Genomic DNA, 24,311 nt, shown 5'->3' on the forward strand with positions numbered 1-24,311 from the left:
ATATAAAATACTCTGAATAACAAAAAAAGCTTAAGAAAAGTTAAACGATACATTTCAATTTGGCAAGATGTTCAGGAAAAGCCCAACTAATAAAATCCGTACAGGTTTATGTAAAAATAACACGTTTAATAATGTAGGTAAGAATGAACTACATAAATGATCTTCTCGGCTGAATAAAGACGTGTCAGATCACCCTGTTATCCTGAGGTAAATTCCTCATAGTAGAACTTCTTTCAAAAACGATGAAAATTAAACAAAAATTTATTTATTTTTATTCATACATTTTTTTAAAAATACAATTTTGTTGTATCTAGATGCAGGTGTTTGCGCGCAGGTGACATGACTGCATATAATGAGCTCAGATACGGGAAGGACTGTGCCTTGCTTTAGTTTCGTACGAATTACATAATCAGTTAATATTCCTTTTCGAAAGTATTTAAAAGTAGACACAAGCTTTCTATAGATATATTTCTCATGTCTCTGCGTTAAATATTCGCTGAGTTGGTGACGTATAGAAAGTTGCTCATGGAGACCTAGACGACAGAAAGTGCACCCTGTTTGTTTTCTTTGTTTTTTCACAAGCACAATGTTTTGTTGTTATTGTCAGTGTACACAAATAAGTAGGCCATTTTTAGATTCGATTGATTTTAGTCTTATCTGTATCTGACTATTTAAGGTTTCTTTGTGAATCAGGAAAAACTGAAAGTGCAGAGGTTTAAAAATGCTGCAGTCAGTTTTATCTTTAGATGGTAACGTTTTAGATTTCTAAAATTAATATTGAATTTGAATTGTTGAAATTACTGTATGTAATGCAAGTACTTTATAAGTAGCTGTAATTAAACGACCTAAAAATGAGCAATAATTCCTTACTTTACTTTTTCAATGGATAAGTAATTTAATTACAGTAATGCCTTAGTAACGCATTGCACGCAAAACTGCACCAGACATCAGCGGAATAATGTGTATATAGGACAGATAAAACCGAAGTCATCTTAGTAAGTTTTGAGCAGCGATTTAAATTGAGACCAGTTATGGACTAGACAGAGTGATCTTGGGAGAGAATTCCATAATTTAGGAGCAAAATCACTGAATGATCTGCCCCCGATGGAAGAGAAGGGATACAGAAAAACAGTTAGAAGGCCAGAATCAGAAGGCATAAGTGAACAAGGTGGAGTATAGGGAAGGAGCAAATCACAAAGATAAAAAGGCCTTGCAAACCATGCAAGGCCTTAAAAGTGAGCAGGAGAATTTTAAACTTATACAGTAGGCCAAAGGTAGCCAATGCAAATCTGCTAGAATTGGGACGATATGGGCTGAACGCTTTGTGCAGATGAGAAAATGATCGTCTGAGTTTTGATTATACTGTAGCAATGGAGGTAACCTGTAAGCCAGTAAAAATGGGATTACAAAAACTGATATGTGATGAAACAAGAGCATTGATGAGAGCTAATGCATCTTTGACACTAATGAATGGACAGAGCTGGATAATTCATTGTAAACAACATACTAACTTAGTGAGAGAGTTAATATGGGACTGAAAAGAAAGAGAGGAGTCAAACAAAACCAAGATTTTTGATGACAGGTGGTGTGATAAGAGTGCAAGTGAAATCGCAGGTAAAGTCAACAGGAACTTTGGTTGTGAGTGAAGTGGTTCCAATAATGATGATTTATCCATAATAAGTTTGAGTATGAGTTGAGCCATGCTTTTATTTCCTGCACACAAATATAAATTTGGTCAATTTTGGTGGATAGAGAAGGCTGACCAGATGTGTAAATTTGAATGTCATCAGCATAAATATGATAGCTAAAGCCATGATGCTGCAGAATCTGACCCAGTGTTAAAAAAATAAATGATAAACAGAAAAGGCCAAAGAACAGAACCCTGTGGGACGCCTTGTTTCAGGAGGCAGTAGGAGATCTGAAATCCTGAACAGAGATGTAGAACTGTCTATCAAATAGGTATGAGGCAAACCAGGAAAGAGCAGTACCAGAAATACCCACAGTCGAAAGGCGAGAAATAATCAAATCATGAGAGATGGTATTGAAAGCAGAGCTGAGGTCAAGTAACAAAAGTAGAGAGTGAGTCAGTGTTGCAAGAAATTTATAAATCGTTAACTATCTGTAAAAGGGCAGTTTTGGTACTATGTAGAGGATGGAATCACAGAATGTTTTTTTTTTTTTATCAAATAAATTCAGCCTTGAGAAACTTAAAAAATGGACTAAACTTTTAAAACGACCATTATATTTTTTCAACATAAATCCATTAATCCAACAGCCAACTTTACAATGTTTGAAACTTTTGAATCTGTTGTGGAGAAGAATAGAAAGAGAATAGAAAGAGAATATTTGAGAACGATGAGCACTGCAGTTAATTCAGAAGTGAATATTTCCTGTGAATCTTTCTTTCTGTTTGCAGAGGAGGAGTATAAAAGGCTGAGTGAAGCCTTGACCGATGAAGGCACCTATAACGCAGTTGCCTTCCTTTACAGCGCTGACTACTATGACCCCTCCCAGCCCACTGAAGAAGATGAGGCCAGCAAAGAAGCAGGTGGGATCTGTACAAGGCTAGAAAACACAACTTCAAAAACCACTTACTTACTTTGAAATGCTGCTTGTAAGTCTGCCTGAGGATATCGTTTCTGTGCATACTTTAGCCTATGAACTTCAAAATGCTCTGGGATGAAAAGAGGCAATTTCCCTTAGGTCAAATAAGTATAGTTTTTGAACCTCAAGGCACTGAAAAGCTCAAAGTTTTTTTTTTAAAGACTGGGCAAGGCGTGGATATGCAGAGACTGTTAATGATCAGCAAGGTCCAGCGGTTCACCACTACAGCGTTTTAGCAAAAACATCACACTCCATGGCTGATTGCTTTATAAATACAGGAGCCCTGGAATTAGTTTGAATCCTCAGAGCTCTTTTCAAGCAGAAATACGGTGACAAATGAGTTTCTAAATCAAACAATGCTTTTGTACTCCTCATTCACACCTGCTTGCACCAGCACTCTACAAGAGAACAAGACTTGGCCCACGGCGCAAAGTCTTTATCCACCCACTCACTGCAAGCAAACACTCACACACACATACACAGAGTCAACTAGTGGCATTGATGTCTTTTTCTTACAGTGACTGTGATGAAGTCATAAATTTTGTAGCTGCCGAACTGGAATCCAGACAACTTTTTTTCACCCTTCAGCATCAGAGGAAGCACAATAACAATCATCAGCCTCAGACGTCATGCCCCAAAGTTCTTTCATTTACCATCTGATATTGCCCACAAAATTGGAAAATACTTTCTGGATGTGGCGAGCTCTGATCTGATTGGCTGGCTTTAGTGAAGTCGTGTGACCAGTAGATGATCGATACGTCATTGCGTGACCTCTCTGTACAGGAATTAAAAAAAGAAGGAAGTGCTAATTTTAGCCATAGCGCAGCATCCTATTTTATATAATACATATTTAAAAGATAATAAAAAAAATAAGCTGCATGGTTCGCAGTGTCAATGGAAACAGGAACAGATGGTACATTTGAATAAGGACACGTTCTATAATTTTTTTATTGTTTATTGTGTATATATTTATAGAGAAAGAGAGACAGAGAGTACAATATAATAAGACGCTTTCGACGCTGTCGCAAAAGACAGTACAAGAACAGATTAATCCATGTAGTGATGAGGGGAAACCGTTATATCTTGCTCCTGCCCATATTTGTAGCGGCGTCTGAAATAATTTTGCACGTTCAAAGGCTAGTTTGACCGCCCCTTCACCCTCATGTTGTTCCAAACCAGTGAGACCTCCGTTCATCTTCAGAACACAGTTTAAGATATTTTAGATTTAGTCCGAGAGCTCTCAGTCCCTCCATTGAAACTGTGTGTACGGTATACTGTCCATAACTTTTTGAATGTTGCTGACACTGCCTCTGAGTTCAAACAAACCAATATCCCGGAGTAATTCATTTACTTAAAACAGTACACTGACTGAACTGCTGTGGAGAGAACAGAAGATGAAAACCGAGTCGAGCCAGATAACAAACAAAAGACTGACTCGTTCTCAAGTCAAGTATATAAGGTGAAAAATATACATATACAAATATATATATAGGCGCTCCGGATTATAAGGCGCACTGTAGTTTTTTTGAGAAAATTAAAGGCTTTTAAGGGCGCGTTATAGTGCGGAAAATACGGTAAGTCTACAGTATACTGTCCTTTACATTTTATTTTATAAGTTTTTTATTTTATTATTTTTAAATCTTTTTCCATATCTTATTAATTTGTATAATTTTTTTTAGTTTGTATTCTTTAATAATTGCACTGTCCATGGACCAGACCTGACTTACATTTCACTGCTGGTCATATGCTCTCGATATAACCATGTATGTGACAAATAAAAATCTTCAATCTTCAATCTTAAAAACTAAATCGTAAATATAAATCTGACAAAAATTATAGGTGCATTTACTATAAACTAAATGTATTTTAAACATCAAGCATACACAACTTTGTTTTAATGCGAAAGTGAAAGTGATCATCGCTGTTACAGGATTTACGAGTGGTTTGCCACATTATTACAGGATAACGTCTTGTGATTACACTGCTGAGCTGCTGCAATGGAGCAGCTCTAATGCACTATTAAATGAAAGATGAAATACCACAAAGCAATAAAATAAACAGTGAAATTAACAAAAGCTTTTACAATACATTTTAACTGGCACAATTAAGTGTGAAATTAACTGAAGGAAATATCTGTTTAGTAAATAAAGCCAGCTAATATTATTGTTATTATTATTGTTATTATTATTATTATTATTATAAATGCAATGAAAATACAGGTGTCATATTGGCACAAACTAAAAATAAAATTATCATATCTGAATAATATCATATCATATTATAACAGAACTATATTACTGTTGTCTACTAAAGTGCACATCTCAAAGAAGTAATAATAATACTATTATATTTAAGGAATATCAGCAATAAACATGTTTTTTAAGTTCATGTATTATTTACAAAGTTATGTTGTGCAGCATCTTATCTGCAAAAATAAAAAAAAGCAGTTTTGTGTTGTAAATTCTTATATTTTCAAATGCTTACATTTTAATATATCAATTCAATTTAAGTTTTATTAATGAATTTCATTGGACACAATTTTTATGATAAATTCATATTAAATCCAAATTTGAATATCATGGGGCCCTAAATTATAAAGGTAGCATACTCTGTGTGAACAAGTTATGTTTACGTTCATTCTCAAGGTCTAATTAATGTGGAAAGCATTTCCATCCCCATTAACCATAAAGGAATACCTTGTCACTATTGTGTGAAATGGAAAAAGCACTGTCATCATTATTTTTGCCCATATTGCCCAGCCCTATTTCTGAATTATTTCTGTGAAATATTCTATGCTTGTTACTTTTGGATGGCCAAAATATAAATTCTCAGCCTGTTCTCTAGTGTTTTCTGTATAACTGAATAACATTTTTAATGCCAGTCTATTATTGTGGTATAATCTACACATAGAAAGACAAATAAAAGGTCTATTTCTGTCTAAGTGGGTGGCTCTTGGCCAAAATAATCTGCTGTGTAAACCAGATCTTATGCCATTTACTCAAAGCATTGTGATACCACGTGAGATTATTTGATTGTGACCAAAAATGTTGAGCTAGATTATTTGATTGTAACCATCAGCGTAAAAATAAAATAAATCGATCAGGTGACATCTTACTATTTGTTGAATGGGTTTAGAAGAGCTGTCTGATTTATTAGAGCAACTAATATGGTACTTTGTAACTACTAGATTTAATAATTTCCTTAGTGTGGTGTTTCCATCTTCTGCCCACATTTCCCTTCACACTGAATTCAGCATCAAATTTTAATTTGGTTTTTACCCGTCTCAGCCAATTCGTGGAGACAGAGGGTGGAAGAGTGCATAGAGGCAGCAGCAGTAAACAGAGCTGACGGGGCTTGTGGTCTCAGAAAGTTGCAGTAACAATAAAACTTTAAGTGCCTCCGGTTCTTAGGTTCTAGTTAACAAAAGCTTCATAGTTGCATCGGTGTGTGTGTTTTTCTCATTCTGCTCCTGAAAATCTGATTATTTTGTCTTGCCAATCTGATTTTGTCTGTTAATTCGGTTTTTCCCACCTTTGCCCCTCTCTCAGATCAAGAGGAGCAGGTTGTAGAGAGTGAGGAGCCATTTGTGGCGCCCCCTGGCCTCCTCATCCCTCTGGATGTAGAGCTGGTGAGCAGATAATGAAGTATACCCATTTTACACAGTTTTACTTAGGGATGCTCCAGTAGGAAAATTCTGGTCTGTACCCATGAAACAGTAATTATTTCATGTTATGGGCTTTAAAAGAGTCAATATTATTTTCTCTAAATAAATTCAAATAATGCACCAAACTAAAATCAGTCATTTTTAAGTCCTGCAAGTGAATTAGGCATCACAACGTAATGCATAATGTACAGAATAAACTGAATGTTATATATAACAGTTTTTAAAGATTAACTAAAGCTAAATCATTCATTTTAAATGCTACAAGGGAATTTAGGCTTCACAGCATAATATTCAACCACACAAAAATTTATATTTGTTGGGAGATTTGCTAGAGATGACATATAATGCTATTTCTAAGATTCACTTAAGTGAGTTAGATGGTGATTAAAAAATCTGGTAAATGAGCACACACTATTAAATATAACGATTAATTAAAGTGCTGGTTCACTCAAAAAAATAAATTTTGTCATTTACCCTCCATCAAGTTGTTCCAAACCTGTTTTGTTTTCTTCTTCTTTTTTCAGCATTCTTCAAAATAACATATTTTGTGTTCAACAGAAGAAAGAAATGTGAAGAGATTTGGAACAGCTTGAGGATAAGTAAATAAGGACAGATTTTTCATTTTTAGGTGAAACTCTAACAAGTAAAATGAAAGTCTCTAATATTTGCAGATTAATATGGAACCAACATATTGTGCATCCCTACTTGTAATCACCAATACCTACATATATTAATTAAATATGTTCTGGATTTGCATTTCTGTTGTTGAATGTCTGATAGTTATACTGAAAGATTGTTGCACTCTGCAAGAGGCCATTTATGACTGTGTGGCAAGTAAAGACCCTGTTCTCTGTTCTCTCTTTTCTATTCAGAAGTTTCTGATTTTGATTGATCTTGATTGAAAGATCTTCCTTTGTATAACCAGCATGCACACAGTGGGATGCAAACGTCAATCTGTACAAACCAGACATGGGCTTTTATCGCCGCAGGATCCTTCGTTTGGGAGCCACACACAATCACAGATCTTTTTTTTATTCTTTAAATTTTTTTACTATGCCTGTATATGAAAGCAAGTTAATCCCAACAAATTATACTTTTCTAAAAGCTCAATGCCCCTCCTTTATCCTCTTAAACCAGGATTTGTCATTGCTTTCCCACCAAGCCCTACAGGAAACAGAAAGATAAATACTTCACCATCCATTGAGCCACTTGCAACAATGTACCCCAACCAGCACTTTTTTTTCTTGGTGGAGGGAGGGAGATTCATCTCAAGGTTGGAGGATTAGTCGAAACCTTCAGTTTCTCGGACTTGAAAACCGCTATTAGTTTCAAGTCTGTGAGGTTCTTTGAGGGAGCCTTTTGAATTATTAATCTTCAGCTGCTCTGATTACCTTGCTTATTGTACAGCACATAGCTGGAAGCAACAAAAGAATCCGATTTTGAAGACAGACGTTGGGTTGTTTCTCTTCGAATTAGCAAGTCATTATTTGGCTCTCTGGAACTTTATATATATCATAGATTCTCTGTTTACCTGGACATTGGAGCTAAAGTGCAGCCCTTTGAAAAGTTATTCTCATGCTTCCTTCTAATGAAGGATATGTGTCATTTGGAGCGCTATTGGTGCCATTTGTCATTTAAAATACAACATCACCATAAATCAGCTCGGCACATGAAAATTATTTTGTCTGCAGCTTGAAAGAATTGTGAATGTTTTAAATCTGCATGTGTAGCTGGAAATTAACTAATGACTTAGATTTATGGAATGCCAGCCCACACTCACACATAAATAGTTTGTGTGTGAACTACAGTAACAAGAAAATCTTGTGCCTGAAGTCACTGATGATAAATGTTCTATACACATTTATCCCAGTGCAAATTGTCTAATTAATAATAATTGAAGCTTAATCAGAATTTCTGTCTTTATTAACCCATTTTTTTGTGATCTATTTCAGCCTGCGACCACCAAGACGCATGCTATTATTGAGCGCACCGCAAACTTTGTATGCAAGCAGGGGGCCCAATTTGAAATTGTGCTGAAGGCAAAGCAGGCTGGGAACTCCCAGTTTGATTTCCTGCGGTTTGACCACTAACTGAACCCTTACTACAAACATATTTTACAAGCTATGAAGGAGGGCAGGTACACACCGGCATCAGAGGGCAAACAGGACCAGAAACAGGGTACGTTTTTCATGTGTTACAGTTTTATTAGGTTGTCTGAAATTGATCTAGAAATTATAGTTTCTTGAAATTCTAGAAAAGCTGTTGTTCTTTGGATTGACAGTCGTTCTTTGATTATTCTAAAATGTTTTTGTTATATTTAGTTTGTTATAGAGCAACCACTTTTTATAATTCAGTTCACTAGATAAAATGAAATGTCAATTTTTGCTTCAAAATACAGTACACTGCCATTCGAAAGCTTGGGGTCAGTAGATTTTTAATTTTTTGGGAAAATAAATTTGTACATCAGATCAGCATATTACAATAATTTCTGCAGGGTCATGTGACTCTGAAAACTGGAGTAATGATGCTGAAAATTCAACTTTGCAGTACAGGAATAAATAAATTATATTAAAATATTAAACAGTCATTTTAAATTGTAATATTATTTCACAGTGCAGTTTTAGTGGCTTTACTGCATTTTTGATCAAATAAATGTAGCCTTTTGGAATATAAGAGACTTCTCTTAAGGGGGTCATATGATGCTTTTTTTAAAGATCATTATTTTGTGTATTTGGTGTAACATTGTTACATTATTTAAACACATAATTTTTAAAATACTGTACATTATTGTAGGTCCTATATGCCCCGCCTCTCTCAAATGCATCGTTTTCTACAAAGTCCCTCCTTCTGACAAGCACAGGCTGCTCTGATTGGCAAACTGAGCCAGTGCATTGTGATTGGCTGATCACCGCAAGCACTCATCGAAATTGTAATGCCCCTTTGGATTTGAGACTTTAGTCTTTGCAACTTTACAGATCTTCTTTATAAACCAAGAGCTTTTAACACTCCAAAGATAAAGGAATGATTGAAATCACATCATATTTTTTTACTTTAAAAACCGAAATATGAAAAATCTTTGTCAACCTTAAACATTTCAACGGTTCTATATATTGTTATATACTAGTATACAGTATTGTTCAAAATAATAGCAGTACAATGTGACTAACCAGAATAATCAAGGTTTTTAGTATATTTTTTATTGCTACGTGGCAAACAAGTTACCAGTAGGTTCAGTAGATTGTCAGAAAACAAACAAGACCCAGCATTCATGATATGCACGCTCTTAAGGCTGTGCAATTGGGCAATTAGTTGAAAGGGGTGTGTTCAAAAAAATAGCAGTGTCTACCTTTGACTGTACAAACTCAAAACTATTTTGTACAAACATTTTTTCTGTCCTGTGAATCCTGTGAATCACTAAACTAATATTTAGTTGTATGACCACAGTTTTTTAAAACTGCTTGACATCTGTGTGGCATGGAGTCAACCAACTTGTGGCACCTCTCAGCTGTTATTCCACTCCATGATTCTTTAACAACATTCCACAATTCATTCACATTTCTTGGTTTTGCTTCAGAAACAGCATTTTTGATATCACCCCACAAGTTCTCAATTGGATTAAGGTCTGGAGATTGGGCTGGCCACTCCATAACATTAATTTTGTTGGTTTGGAACCAAGACTTTGCCCGTTTACTAGTGTGTTTTGGGTCATTGTCTTGTTGAAACAACCATTTCAAGGGCATGTCCTCTTCAGCATAGGGCAACATGACCTCTTCAAGTATTTTAACATATGCAAACTGATCCATGATCCCTGGTATGCGATAAATAGGCCCAACACCATAGTAGGAGAAACATGCCCATATCATGATGCTTGCACCTCCATGCTTCACTGTCTTCACTGTGTACTGTGGCTTGAATTCAGAGTTTGGGGGTCGTCTCACAAACTGCCTGTGGCCCTTGGACCCAAAAAGAACAATTTTACTCTCATCAGTCCACAAAATGTTCCTCCATTTCTCTTTAGGCCAGTTGATGTGTTCTTTGGCAAATTGTAACCTCTTCTGCACATGCCTTTTTTTTAACAGAGGGACTTTGCGGGGGATTCTTGAAAATAGATTAGCTTCACACAGACGTCTTCTAACTGTCACAGTACTTACAGGTAACTCCAGACTGTCTTTGATCATCCTGGAGGTGATCATTGGCTGAGCCTTTGCCATTCTGGTTATTCTTCTATCCATTTTGATGGTTGTCTTCCGTTTTCTTCCACTCCTCTCTGGTTTTGCTCTCCATTTTAAGGCATTGGAGATCATTTTAGCTGAACAGCCTATCATTTTTTTGCACCTCTTTATAGGTTTTCCCCTCTCTAATCAACTTTTTAATCAAAGTACGCTGTTCTTCTGAACAATGTCTTGAACGACCCATTTTCCTCAGCTTTCAAATGCATGTTCAACAAGTGTTGGCTTCATCCTTAAATAGGGGCCACCTGATTCACACCTGTTTCTTCACAAAATTGATGACCTCAGTGATTGAATGCCACACTGCTATTTTTTTGAACACACACCTTTCAACTAATTCAACTAATTGCCCAATTGCACAGCCTTAAGAGCGTGCATATCATGAATGCTGGGTCTCATTTGTTTTCTGAGAATCTACTGAACCTACTGGTAACTTGTTTGCTACGTAGCAATAAAAAAATATACGAAAAACCTTGATTATTCTGGTTAGTCACATTGTACTGCTATTATTTTGAACAATACTGTATATTGGTATATATAACGTCAGTCATTTTGTAGTATACATCGTAAATTGAACAAGTTGAATAAATCAACTGTTTTAAGAATAATGAATGAATCTGAACATTTATGACGTGAGTTAACAATCCAATTAATTGGCCCTTTTGGAACAGAATCAAAGTCTGACAATTCCAACAATGACGACGACGACGATGATGATGATGATGATGATGATGATGATGATGATGATGATGATGATGATGATGGAGATGGATACCTGCACCCGAGTTTGTTTGCATCCAAGAAGAGCTCTCGTCTGGAGGAAATAATGAAGGTACGGCTTCAAACATACACCATGCCGTTTATGAATATTAATACACTCTTTTGACGGTTTTCAGCCTGTGATTATGTACCGTGGACCCTGGATCACATTTTTTACACATGCGTTCATAACTAAAACAGAAATGACATGTAATTTACCCCCCTGCTATACAGACTGTTCTTTTTTTGCACTCCGTTAACCCAACTAAATAGGCTGCTACTATTATTTTCTAATTCGATGGATAAGTGTTCAAAGCAGTGCATTTCAAAATCAATGTCAAATTGCTCTTAAGTTGTGATATTTCTTGGCAGAACTGGGCCTGAAATGAAAGCATCTGACATCAAAGTGTTCCTTTTTATATATTTGTTCAAATAAGGATATGAAGTTCTCATCAGATGCTTATATCTTTGATTTCCTAATTTAATATTCTGTATATTTTATCTGAGTTGGTGTCAATTTTTTTTTTTTTTTTTTGGAGACTGGCACAGAGAGACATTAGAGATAAAAGCTTGTAAAATAAACTAATGTTATCTGATTTGGTATCCTAATAGATGTCTTCTGCTCTCATCTTGACAGTATAAAGTTTGCGTTTCAATCATGAACTTTATATAAACATTTTTTTTTCTCTCTTTTTAAAGACTCATCTAATTTATTTAAAGGAGCTAACTCCTGGTTATTACAGTCAAGTACTGGCAGAATTGTCAGAAATTATTAAACTAAGTTTTGTGATGCTAAAGGAAGAGTGACTGTTGAACATTCATCTCAGGTCTTACACTTGAGATCCCTCTGCGTGTCATGTTTTTCTGTGGCTTAGTCAACCTGTGTGTTCTGGTTCTTCCAGAAAACCAGATTTATGCCACCCACATGTTATGGTGGACTGAAAACTTAATAGCAGCTCAAGTAACCAGTCTTGCAATCGTAATGACACAAGCAGCTTTATCGAGTTTGCAGTTTGCATGGCATGTGAATGTTATTTTGATCAATTTAAAAATATAAAAGACAATATTTTTATCTAAGATTCTTTTTGTTGGTCTGGTCAGACAAGTAGTTTAGATTTTAACTTATCCTGCTAAAATAAAAACAAAAAAAACTATTGGTTCAATGCAATATAGCATTGTAGCATTGTTGTTTTTTTTCTCTGAAAAGTATATATTTTTCATTAAATATGAATTAGTTATTTTATAATATTAATATTAAATAATATTATTATTTAATATAATATTAAATAATATTTATAATATAGAAGTTGTGTCATAATGTTATATAATGTAATTAATTTTAATATAAATGTTATAGGATCTACATTTATTATGTTTATTGGGTTTTAAATTACCAAGACATTATGCAGTTTTAATGAAATTCCAGGACAGCTATAAATTTATTAACAGACATGCTGGAAAAATGATGGCATATGGTGGTTTGTTTATAATATTCATCCCATTTTAAGTTATGCTTTGAAGACTATCACAAATCATTTTTGCAATTCCCAGGAGACCTCATTTATGTAAGTCAGCTAAATGACTTCCTTGACATATTTAAATCATAAGAGATCGCAATGTGAATGTTCAATATATCACAGGAAACCAGATGTTTAGCTTTATAAAGCATGAAAACACAATCAACAAACTTGGTCTTTTTTTGTGAATTCCAGCTTGGTCCTATAGACATTTTCTTCTGCACACTTCTGTCATTTTTCAAACATTTTCTTTAGTCTGTATGAATGGAAATGTAAAGAATGAAGCCAATTTCATACCCATAGGGTAGAACCTTTTGCCCAAAGAGTTCATTCATTTATAAGCTTGAAACATGAGCCCTTGAGGAATAAATTCTGCTAATGTGAAGAATATTAAAGAGCTCACATTTATAATATTGTACCTCTGGTGGTAAATAAGCTTGTCACCCAAAAATTCTGTCATCATTTCCTCACCCCTATGTTGTATGTAAAAATATAAGTTTGTTATTCGGTGAGCAGCAGGCCAGTAAATTGGATTTTGAAGGCATAGTGTCATAATAGCATGTAGACATTTGTAAAGACTAGACAGAAAATTCAATGGAAGACAGAAAAAGCGGCATCTGGTGAACGGTACTTAAAAGGTCTCCTCCTTAGGGGACAGAAGGGAATCCAGTAAAGTGTGTGTTCAGCACGTCGTCTAAAAAGAAGTGGTCTCACAGGGTAGTGAAAGAAACCGTTCATGCAGGACTGCAACAAGGAGAAGTGATGACAGCATGCAAAAGTTTATAAAGCATGGAGTGACATCCAGTGGCAGAAAGTACTGAGGAGAGACGAGTGCAGACTTCAAATCTTTAGTTCATACTAGTGACATCCCAATATGGCATACGTCTTATTCTTTCTTACACCATTTTTTACTGGCTACTTTATACACAATTGGAGCTGTGTCTGATCACATGGACAAGGAAAATACCTAAGTGCAGCCAAACTCTGTGAGAATCCTGGAAGGTGCTGTCACGGAGCCACCCGAGAAAACTACAAACCAATGTGCTACAGTGAATTTCTTCCATGGGGCCTCACGAAACACAAGCAAGATTTAGAACCTGATTTATGGTGTTTTTAAATTTCTGTTATGTTTCAACAGCTTTACACACATTTTCTGGGTGGGATATATATATATATATATATATATATATATATATATATATACTCACACACACACTTTATATGCTGAGGGAAATGTTGCACACCCCGTTGACCTTATGTTTCATGTGCTATAGCCTCTGCAGGTCATTGATCCAGATCACCCGTTAGCTGCGCTTGTTCGAAAAGTCCAACAGGAGAATAATGGCGCTGCAGCGATGGCGACCAAATCAGAAGAAGAGCATCAGTCGTCGATGGCAGTAGCCACACAGGCAGAATACACAGCTGACCGTGAGTATGATGGCAAATAATTGTGATTTATATGGATGACAAAAGATCTTCAAACAATGTTAATTATTATTTTTATTTTATTGTTGTTATTGTTGTTGTGTGCCAATAATAATAATAATAAAGCAGTTTAATAATTCCAGTTGCATGCATTAATTACAGCTCTAAGCTCATTTTTATTCTTATTCATTAATAATGATAATAATAATCACAGTAATAAAGCAGTTCTAAAATTACAAAACCACGCATATCGTGATTTTGAATGTACTTTAATGGATTGTGCAGCCAACCCTGTGCATAATAATAATAATTATTGTTATTTTTATCATTATAAATGTATTTAGTAGCATGCATATCTTGGTTAATTTTGGCAAGCATTTTTGATTTAGTCTTTATCTTGAGACAAAAATGCTAAAATTTTAGTCATTTGTGTCTTTCATAGTTTTAGTCAATGAAAAGTCATTGCACTTTTGTCAGTTTTTATTTATTATTTTTAGTCATTAGTTTTAGCCAAGCTGTAGTTACCTAAGTTTATTTTGGTAGCTATTTTTTATGTAGTCTTCAAACTAAATAATCATTAATTATTTTCTCTTTAGACCAAATCAATAAAGCTTATGAGAAATTTGAATCAAGGATTGAATTTGGAAAAACTTAAATAAATTATGAAAATTTTAATTTTTGGGTGAACTAACCATTTAACAGTAGTGAAAAAGGAGCAACTAATAAAAATATTATTATTATTTAAGTTTTAAAAAGGAAGTACAAGAAGACAAATAAACGTTCAGTTCTCACTCACCTGTTTAGGTTTACTTTATCCATAACTGTATTTAAGTGAGAGATTCTAAACATTTGGACTGTTGTGTATGTATCTGAGTACTGAGAAATGATCGCGTGCTGTATATGAGAACTGAAGAAGAGGAGCGTGTGTGAGAGAGAGCACTTCTATCACTGCGATTCTGCCAATCCCACCTCAACTTTAATTTAATCGTCTACGAATTGTGACTCCCGGGGAGAACGGGACTTCTAGTCACCATATCACTACGCTTTTGGCGCTGAGGCTATTGTTTCAGATCGCTGGTTCGCATTTTGGTAGCCTATCCATCCACTGCTGCTCCCATACTGAGACTAGATATGCAAACGCCCCTTATCCAATTGCAATCCAATGACAGGGACACACATTTTGAACGACAATAGCCTATGGGATGTATTTTGAATGTTCCGATAGTCCTCAAATAACATTATAGTCTCGTCTCGATTAAGTTAACGAAGACGCAGCATACATTTTCCCATCAGATATTAGTTTTAGCTCATCAACATCTCATCTTAGTCACAGAAAAAATGTTCGTTAATGAATATTTTTCGTTGTCCTCTTCGTTAACAAATTTAACACTGGACATATTGCAAGATATAGCATATACACAATCATTTTGGTTGTTCTACTAAAAGAACAGATTTGTTTTTTTTTGTTTTTTTTTTACACATGGCTTGACATTTGCACTTTGCCGAGACTTAAATTGCAGCATAAAGCTTGACGCAGACTGAAACTGCAGCATGATAGAGTTCTGTTTGTCTTTTTTGGATGAGGTTGGTCGTTCTTATCTCTTGCTGATGAGCAGAGACATATGTCCTCTTAAAAAGAGCCTTTTAATGGAAGTGGATGAGGAAAACAGTGCCAGCTCTTTAAAGACTGTGGCAAATCATTAACATCTTTAATTATTTTAGGATGATTGATTTTCAGGGTGTCCTTGAGTAAACATGGCAATGAAGCTGACCCTTAAATGCAAGCAAAGTTCATTAAATTAAGTACTAAAGTGGGCAGACTGCCCATCGTGATCTCCTTATCTTCAGTCAGTTCCAATTCAACAACTTTATGACATTAAAGGCAGTTTTTCTTTCACTCCTTGCATTGATGCTGATTTTTGCAGCTGTTGCATACTTTAGCCAATCAAAGACATATTCGATGTGTGCATGAATTCACTGGCGAATTAGAGGTGCTCAAAATAGTCTATAAGTCTATCAGTAACAACATCTGTTCCTAAAGAGTGATTCTGAAGCAGTCTGATCCACAGATGTTTGCTTTATGTCGTTGGTGCCAAAATGAGTGCACCTGATGCTCAAAAAGCAGCTTTAGAATCAAAGCGAAAAGTAATCTGTGGTAATTTGGAACAATATTAGATTTGCTTGATATTGCAGCACTTGCAGTATAGTACCTGATGTATGCTGCAACTAGAAAAGTCCTTTTATAATCAACAGCACAAATAAGACATTTGTGCAATAACAGATTTGCTGATTATAATGGGAAGGGAGAAATGCTTGTGTGTAGATCTATAAAAAATAAATAAATTGCTGCTAAAAGGACAGATGTGAAGTTGAAGTTTTGATTTACTGAAAACATTGCAATGAATTAATTTAGGAACAACATTCTCAGCTTGTGGCCTATGTAGCCTACATAATGGAGATGTAAATAAGTACTTTGTAAATTCTAAAAATCAGCATTGTAAGAACCGTTAGTTATCTCTTTTTTTATTTTAGATTTAAAGTTTTAAATTGAGTTTACATTTTATTAAAGTTGCTATTAATTAATTTTTAGCTTTGGTAATAATACATTTAGTAAAACTAAATAACTGACTTAAAACCTTTTTTTTTTTTTACTAAGCCAAAACATTAGTGTTGTAGTAATTTTGGCCGTCACTCTCTCTCTCTCTCTCTCTCTCTCTCTGTGTTTGTGTGTATGTTTTTTTATTATTATTAATATTAATAAAAACTGTTTTTAATGCAATACAACTGTCTTTTTGGTCAAATAAATCTGGTGGTGCTTGCCATCATTATTTAGCTTGGCAGTTCCAAATGTCTTTGGTAATAGAACTGTGGGACGATTATGACAAAATTAATAATTATTGATTCATTAATTGCCCTTCTACATACTCTAAGCTTTATCCTTGAGCTAGTCATACTTTAAAAAAAAATGTTTCAAAAATAAAAAAGGACCTGCCCAGTCAATTATGATGTCAAGTGCCAGCAGATTTATTTTGATCAAAGAGAATAACCGAAGGTTTTTGTCCATAAGAATAACATGGTGATATAACTTTTTTTTTTTTAAACCATTTGCCGTTAGCTGGTCCTCTAACTTTAACTCACAGGGATTTAAGGTACTGTGGGGAACGAACAATTCTCCTTTTATTGGAAATAAAGAATTTAGCACTCTGCTCAGCGGTCCCAGCTGGTGAAACACTCAAGCTGGGACCGCTGATTTGTCTCAATTAGCCTGACTGAAGGAGCTCTACTGGTTTCTTGAGGGAAGTGCCACAGGATTACAGTGCCGGAAGGCGCTTGAGTGGGCCAGTTTCTCAAAAGAAAAGCTACTTTCACTGCAAATGTGTATTTTCTAGGATTAACAGCATGACAAAGAGGTTCTGTAGGCTTAACCACAGTCATCCTATAATCTCTGTCCAAATGTGAGGGTTATTTTTCCAAGGCTTTGGCCTGTATCTGAGGTTTGCTGTGTATTTGTCTTTGAGGGACGCCTGGCACTTAATTCTAAGTTCGGTTAAACATTGTTTGCTCTCTGGCCGAATCAAGTTTGAATTAGTTCCCCTTCTTGATATATTTAAAATGGTCGCTATCAACCCCAGCCCCGAGTTCCAGCCATGTGGTACGACAAAGCACAGAAATGCTTTCTGAACAGATTCCTTTGGTTAGCTGGCGGCAGGATGTCATGGGGCTCATGTAAGTGCACACTCAGCGTGCCTGAGAGACGCGCACTTCTCAAGCCTTCTCGGATATCCTCGTTTACAGCCACAGCTTAAGCAGACCGCAGATTTATTGCGTCACACACGCTGTTCTGCTCATTCATCCCAGAATGCTCTGCCCACTGCCCGTGAGTCACCCTGGCACCACACCACCCTCCCCATTACTACAGTAAAACAGAGCAGGCCGTTTCACATCACTAGAACAATCACACTCTCATTTCATCAGGGTTCAGTAGACCTCGGTGATCCACATTCATTCAGCGCACATGATTAATGCAGTTTATTATATATGTTGACAGTGAGGAGGTGTGACCTTTGAACCGCTCAGTTACTGGACTAAGCTGCTGTCAAAACTGCAATCCCAGTAGAGCAAGTTGTCTGTTTTTATTTAATGAGTCGTGATAGTGGTTAGAACAGTGTCTGCGGAAACATCATAATTGAGGTTAATGTGTTATTGTTATAAAAGACCACACTGAACTACTCTGACAGTGTTTACTGTACGGCACAAAAAAGTTGTTTTGGCTGGGTTGTGATCTTACAGTTGAATGACTCTTCTCAGCCAGTTCTTTTAAATGAATCAAACCACTCACGAATGAGTCACAGATGAACTCGCTAGTCCAAAACGCATTACTCTCTCATTGAATTAGTTGAAATGCGTTTTGAATGAAATTACTCACTGCCATACTGTTTGTATACATTACTGTCTAAAACATGTGCAGTCTGTAAGATTTGTTTCTGAAAGGAATGTTTGTAACAAGTGTCTTATGCTCACCAAGGCTGCATTTATTTGCTCAAAATCAGTAAAAATTGTTAGCTGAGGTGTCTTGTGAGTTTCAGAATGTAATTCCTTGAAGAGAAGTCACTCACAGACTTATTTGCCAGAGTAAGCATGAATTTGTTTGTGTTTGAGACGTGCCTCCTCAGACATTGAGGATTGTCTGTTGATTCTTCAGGCTAATCTTTCTCAATTTAGCGCTCGAGTCAAATCCAGCAGCACATTCTCGACTCCGGATCTTCCACGGCTCTCTGCCTCTTTATCTCCACAGGGAGACGTCATAAACAATTAGATCCCGTCGTTGAAAATGAAGCCTGCTAAGCTGGAGGCGGAGTAAGCACCCATTTGTTACGAGACATGAATTTTGCTGGGGTTTTTATGGAGCTGGGATGTCGTTCAGTAATATGGTTATGATTGAAACAGGCTGGTCAGAATTATTTCATAATCACCCGTCCATGATTATTAGATCTAATTGCAGGTATCTGATGAAACTGCGACTTACACTTACAAGAGCAAATTGCAAATTGCAAAAAGAAAAAACATTTATTTCTTAAATATATTTTATATACTTTTATATTTAAATAAATGTTGTAGTTAAATTTTAGTATGTTTTACTCATTTTTTTATAATATTATTATTTTTAATAATTAAGTTTATATAATATTTACCATAATGTGTGCTCAAGGGGGTTATTTTGCAATAAGGAATCTCTGTGCTTGATCCCGCTTATTTCAGTCTGCCATATAAATAAATAAATAAATAGAGATAAAATGTGGTTGCATAATATTGATCTTAATGTAGTTTATTCCAAATTGCATAATTGTGAGTCACAGCCCTAGTTCTGCCAAATCTTTCATAAAATGTGGACATACACATGCCACACACATCTATCGCTCTCTCCTTCTTTCTATTCCTTTTCCCTCAGAATCTCTTTGTGGCTCTCTCTCTCTTTCTTTCCCTTTGCTCATTTCTATTTGGCTCCAAAGTTCCTCTCTCTCTCTCTCTCTCTTTCTCCCCCACTCTCATGTGCATTTAAACATCCCAGTCAGTCATGAAGTAAATGTATCCAGATCCCCGCCGCCCCTCTCCTCCCTCTCCCCTTCCTCTTTCAGATCTCTTTGATGTGTGGCTGCAGTCAGACAGAATGCTAAACTCGCCTAAATGAGCAGGACTATTGGTCTCTTTTAGGTCTTGAACAGTCCTGACTTTCGGAGTACCCAGGAGATGGCGTAGCTTGAATTCCTCTAGCTTTTAAATGTCTTTATTGTTTCTTTTGCAGTGTTTCGTCATTGTCAGAGTGCTGCAGGTTCATCTCTTTACCTTTGTGAAGTCTAAACACCTTTATGCTCACTTAAAGGGACAGTTCAGTTTTAGTCTTGAGTAAACTTAACACTTTCAACTTCGCACGTAACAGATATTTTCTGTATTTGCCTAACTGCACAGATTTGGTTGTGTTGATCTTAATAGAGCTTGAACTCACAGCTCTGTTTTCTTTGGTTTCTTATTAAACTGCTTTGTTTAATGGTTCTTTTTGCTGTAGTTACAGTTGACTGAAGGGAAGGAGTAGCGTTTGACTGTAATTAGGCTTTATTAAGTGTTTTTCAAGAACTGTATGTCTTTACATGCTTGCCATCTCGACACGAGGACAGCTTGATCCTAATTATTTGTGGTAGAGCAGAACAAACAAATGCAATTTTTTTTTCTTCCGCTAGCTTTTTATCTTTTACTTGAAAAGGAAATGTAATTATGCGGACAGTGATCCAAACGTAGATTGTTTAAATTCTTAATTTGCATCAACAGTTCCCTCAGTGTACTTTCCCGGGTATGTAACCGAAGTAGAAATGCTATTGATGACTAATGTTTAATGCATGGCTCGACAAATATCACCAAAAATATTCAGACAAGTAAATCTTTGAAATGAGGCAGGGAAAAAGGGGTTTGATTCAGAATTATTAACTGAGGCAGGCATACAATAATTGTATATAAATATGTGTTCTATAAATTCACTACCATTCTGTATTTTTGTTTTGTTTGTTTGAAGAAATTAATACTTTATTAAGCAAAAATGCATTAAAGAGATCCAAATTAACTGTAATTTTTTTTACAAAAGATTTGTAAAAAAAAAACAACAAAAAAAAAACATCCACTCTTCCCAACTTTTTGGTCATGAAGGAACCCAGGTTAAAAAATCTATCATGCTTTTCTCAAAAATGTTAAGCCGCACAACTGTAAAATGTTGGTTAGAATGATTTCTGAAGGATCATGTGACATTTAAGACTGGAGTGATGGCTGCTGAAAAAAAATAAACATTTAAAAATATATATATAAAATATAAAGCAGTTATTTTAAATTTTAATCACATTTCACAATATAACAGTCAGTTATTTCAAAAACATTGTACTGAAAATGTTATTTTATTATATCGTTTCAAGGTCCTGCATTGGAAGTGCATCTGATTTAGTAACTGTGTGTGTGAATGTGTGTGTGTTTGTGTTTATTTTACGTAACTAATGTGATAGCAATGTACTATGGGTACTGTATGCTGCCTGATGGAACGTACTGCCTTGCCCCGCCGCCTCCTGGGATTGATGCCAGCCCTTATTACACCTCGCTGGCCACTGGCATGATGCCGGCTCCTCCTGCATCTAGTCCTCCTCCTCCCCCTGGCACTACACCTTTGTTGAATCCTGTGGCTTCAATCCCATCAGCCCCCGCTGCAGGTCCAGTCACGGTGTCAGCTCCTGCGTCTGCTCCGCTCTCACTTTCTGGTCCGGCCACCTCTCCAACCTCCAGGTGTGCACCCTGCTGCCTTTGCTTTCTACAGAGCTTGACATATTTCAGAAGTCCTATATTTGGCTTTATTTTTCTTTTCATCCATCAGTTCTCGACCTCCTCAAACCGCCGTTGCACCCACGGTGCCGGCGGCTGCCGCCCCTGTCGCAGCCATCATCCCTCCTCCTCCCGACATCAAGCCTGTCATTGACAAACTAGCTGAGTATGTGGCCAGAAACGGGGTGAAATTTGAGAGCAGCGTGCGTGCCAAGAATGACCCGCGGTAAGCAATTATGCTCCTGCTCGTTACAGCCATCCTTTAGATACGAAGGTCTCACTGCTCCTATTAGATTACTGTAATATGTAATAACTGTAAACCTCTCTCTCTGTGTATGTGTGTGTCTTCTACACCCTAAAGGTTTGACTTCCTGCAGTCCTGGCACCAGTACAACTCATATTATGAGTTCAAAAAGCACTACTTCATGCAGAAAGAAGGCCTGAGCATGCAGGAGGTAGTTTTATGCTTTCTCTTTCTTTTTAATTTCTCCTTTCTTTCCTCTCTTGCAAACTGTTTTTTGTTTTCATTTAAATCCACTATTAATTAAAATTAAGTATATTTATTGAACACATGCTTTATCTAAGGTGACTAAAGGGAATCGTTCACCCAAGCACAACATTTTGCTGAAAAGTACTTCTAATCATATAACCCAAGATGTATGTTTGTGTCTTTATCTGAACAGATTTGGAGAAATTTAGCCTTACATAACTTGATCAACAATGAAGTGAATGGGTTCCGTCAGAATGAGATTCCAGAGTAGACAGCTGATAAAAACATCAGAAGAAAGCCACATGACTCCAGCCCATCAACAAATGTCTTGTGAAATCAAAAGCAGCTTGTTTGTAAAAATCACAAAGGTGTTTCTAACTGATGCTTCAGGCTAAATAACGAGTCTTCTATTATATCCATAATATTGCTTTCTGCAGTGAAAAAGCTGTCTCGTCTGAATCAGGAGAGAAATATGCAGAAACAGAAACACCATTTACAGGTGAACTCTCATTCTGTCGGCACCCATTCACTTCAGAGGATCCATTGGTGAGCAAGTGGTTTAATGCTAAATTTCTCCAAATCAGTTCAGATAAAGAAAATAAAAGATATTGGTAACACTTTTTAATAACGTTCTGTTATAAGTCATTTATAAATTATTAGTTAATGATGAACAAATCATTTACAAAACATGACTATATGTTCATAAATGATGAATAAGTGGTATGCTAATGATTTACAAATGTGTTGTAAGTTATCTTAAAGTTGAAGTCATGAAATAAATCAAACTGATCATTAGTAGATAGTTTATAAGAAAAAAAATTATGAACATATAGTCATGTTTTGTAAATGATTCGTTCATCATTAACTAATAACTTATAAGTGACTTATAACTGAATTAATAAAACATTACTTAAATGTTAACTTATCATTAATTAATAATTTATGAAAGTATAGTCATGTTTTGTAAATGATAAGTTCATCATTAACTAATAATTTATAAATAACTTATAACAGAACGTTATTATAAAGTGTTAACAAGATATTCTTTTAAAATACCATTATTACAGGAACAGCCTCTTGTCCTGTGTGAACAATCTCTAAGTGTGCATAGGACCTTGTTGTTTTTTAATACTGACAAACGGTTTTGCATAGTAATGGGATGCTAATAAAACAACATTGCATATCTAGCATCTCATTAACTACTCGTTTGGTTTGAGAAATTGATTTTTACCAACTTAATTAATCATGTTTCGTAACCTTCAAGGATTTGAATACTTGGTGGCTCTTCTCCAAGGCCACTTCTGCGGATTCTGCATTACTGATTCAGCCCCGTGTATTTCTGTTTATTAATTTCGCACATTTTCAGTGAGAGAGCCTTGATTTAAGATTGCTGCATGACTTGCATCAGTAGAAATATTCAAAATTATCTGTATTCAAAAATCAGTACATGGATTTTGAGAGAAATGTATTGTTTTACCATCCGCGCCCAAGATGGTAACTTCTGTGACTTATGGTTTCTTGTGTACCGGTGGGATAAAACAGTTGAAATATAGATGCACCCCCAACAACCCCCCCCAAAAAAAAAAATAATAGCTTAATGTAGACAAATTATAAGTCAGTGCAGTAGGCAGATTACTGCCTTATGGTCCTCTTTAGTAATGTAGAAACAGTGCAGTACAATAAAGTAATGCCATTTAGTCTAATGGTAATTCAATAAGACAATTCAGGACAGTGTAAAGAGTGTAATATAAGGGCAATTAGTAAACCGTAGAGGTTTTGTGCAGTCGATACAGAAGTAGTTTATGCTGATCCTTGCTCTAGTTTAACACTGATGTACTGTAGAGAGAGATTCGGCAGCTGTTTTTAAGCAGATATAAAATAGGATGCATCTCATCAGTTACATCAGTTTGCTGGTTCAGTTTAATTTAATTTTCATAGTCAGCTGTTTTTATGTTTAGTATCTTAATTTATTGTAATAAAATTAGTATCGAATTAAGCTTGTTTTTAAAAATTTAAATTGGGTCACATGATGTGATGTAAAAAAAGTTCCTTTCTCTTTGGAGTGTTACAAGTTCTTGGTGAATGAAGAAGATCTGTATAGTTGCAAAGACTACCACGCCTACCTAAAACAGCTCATTCTGACATGCATGTCTACATCACAATTTGGGAAGATTTGCATAATGCTGCCCAAAATGTTCACGCAAAGAAAGGTGTAACTTTTATTCTCCCTGTTGCCACGGCACCAAGTTTTTGAGATGCTGTGTGTTTCG

At 35.7% G+C, this 24,311-nt stretch overlaps 1 protein-coding gene across 5 annotated transcripts in view; it reads left to right on the forward strand.

Moving 5' to 3' along the window:
- Positions 1-24,311, forward strand: part of LOC113038782 (splicing factor, suppressor of white-apricot homolog) — an 86,221-nt gene that overhangs the window by 6,447 nt on the left and 55,463 nt on the right. For all 5 annotated transcript variants that reach the window (XM_026196428.1, XM_026196427.1, XM_026196429.1 and 2 more), the window contains 8 exons: positions 2,417-2,548; positions 6,153-6,232; positions 8,221-8,446; positions 11,169-11,329; positions 14,048-14,201; positions 21,242-21,515; positions 21,604-21,777; positions 21,913-22,006. In XM_026196428.1, coding sequence (XP_026052213.1) covers positions 8,392-8,446; positions 11,169-11,329; positions 14,048-14,201; positions 21,242-21,515; positions 21,604-21,777; positions 21,913-22,006 — 912 coding nt within the window. In that variant the 5' untranslated portion in view covers positions 2,417-2,548; positions 6,153-6,232; positions 8,221-8,391. The remainder of the gene's footprint in view (positions 1-2,416; positions 2,549-6,152; positions 6,233-8,220; positions 8,447-11,168; positions 11,330-14,047; positions 14,202-21,241; positions 21,516-21,603; positions 21,778-21,912; positions 22,007-24,311) is intronic.

This window comes from Carassius auratus, chromosome 21 (genome assembly GCF_003368295.1).
Source record: "Carassius auratus strain Wakin chromosome 21, ASM336829v1, whole genome shotgun sequence".
NCBI classification, from domain to species: domain Eukaryota; kingdom Metazoa; phylum Chordata; class Actinopteri; order Cypriniformes; family Cyprinidae; genus Carassius; species Carassius auratus.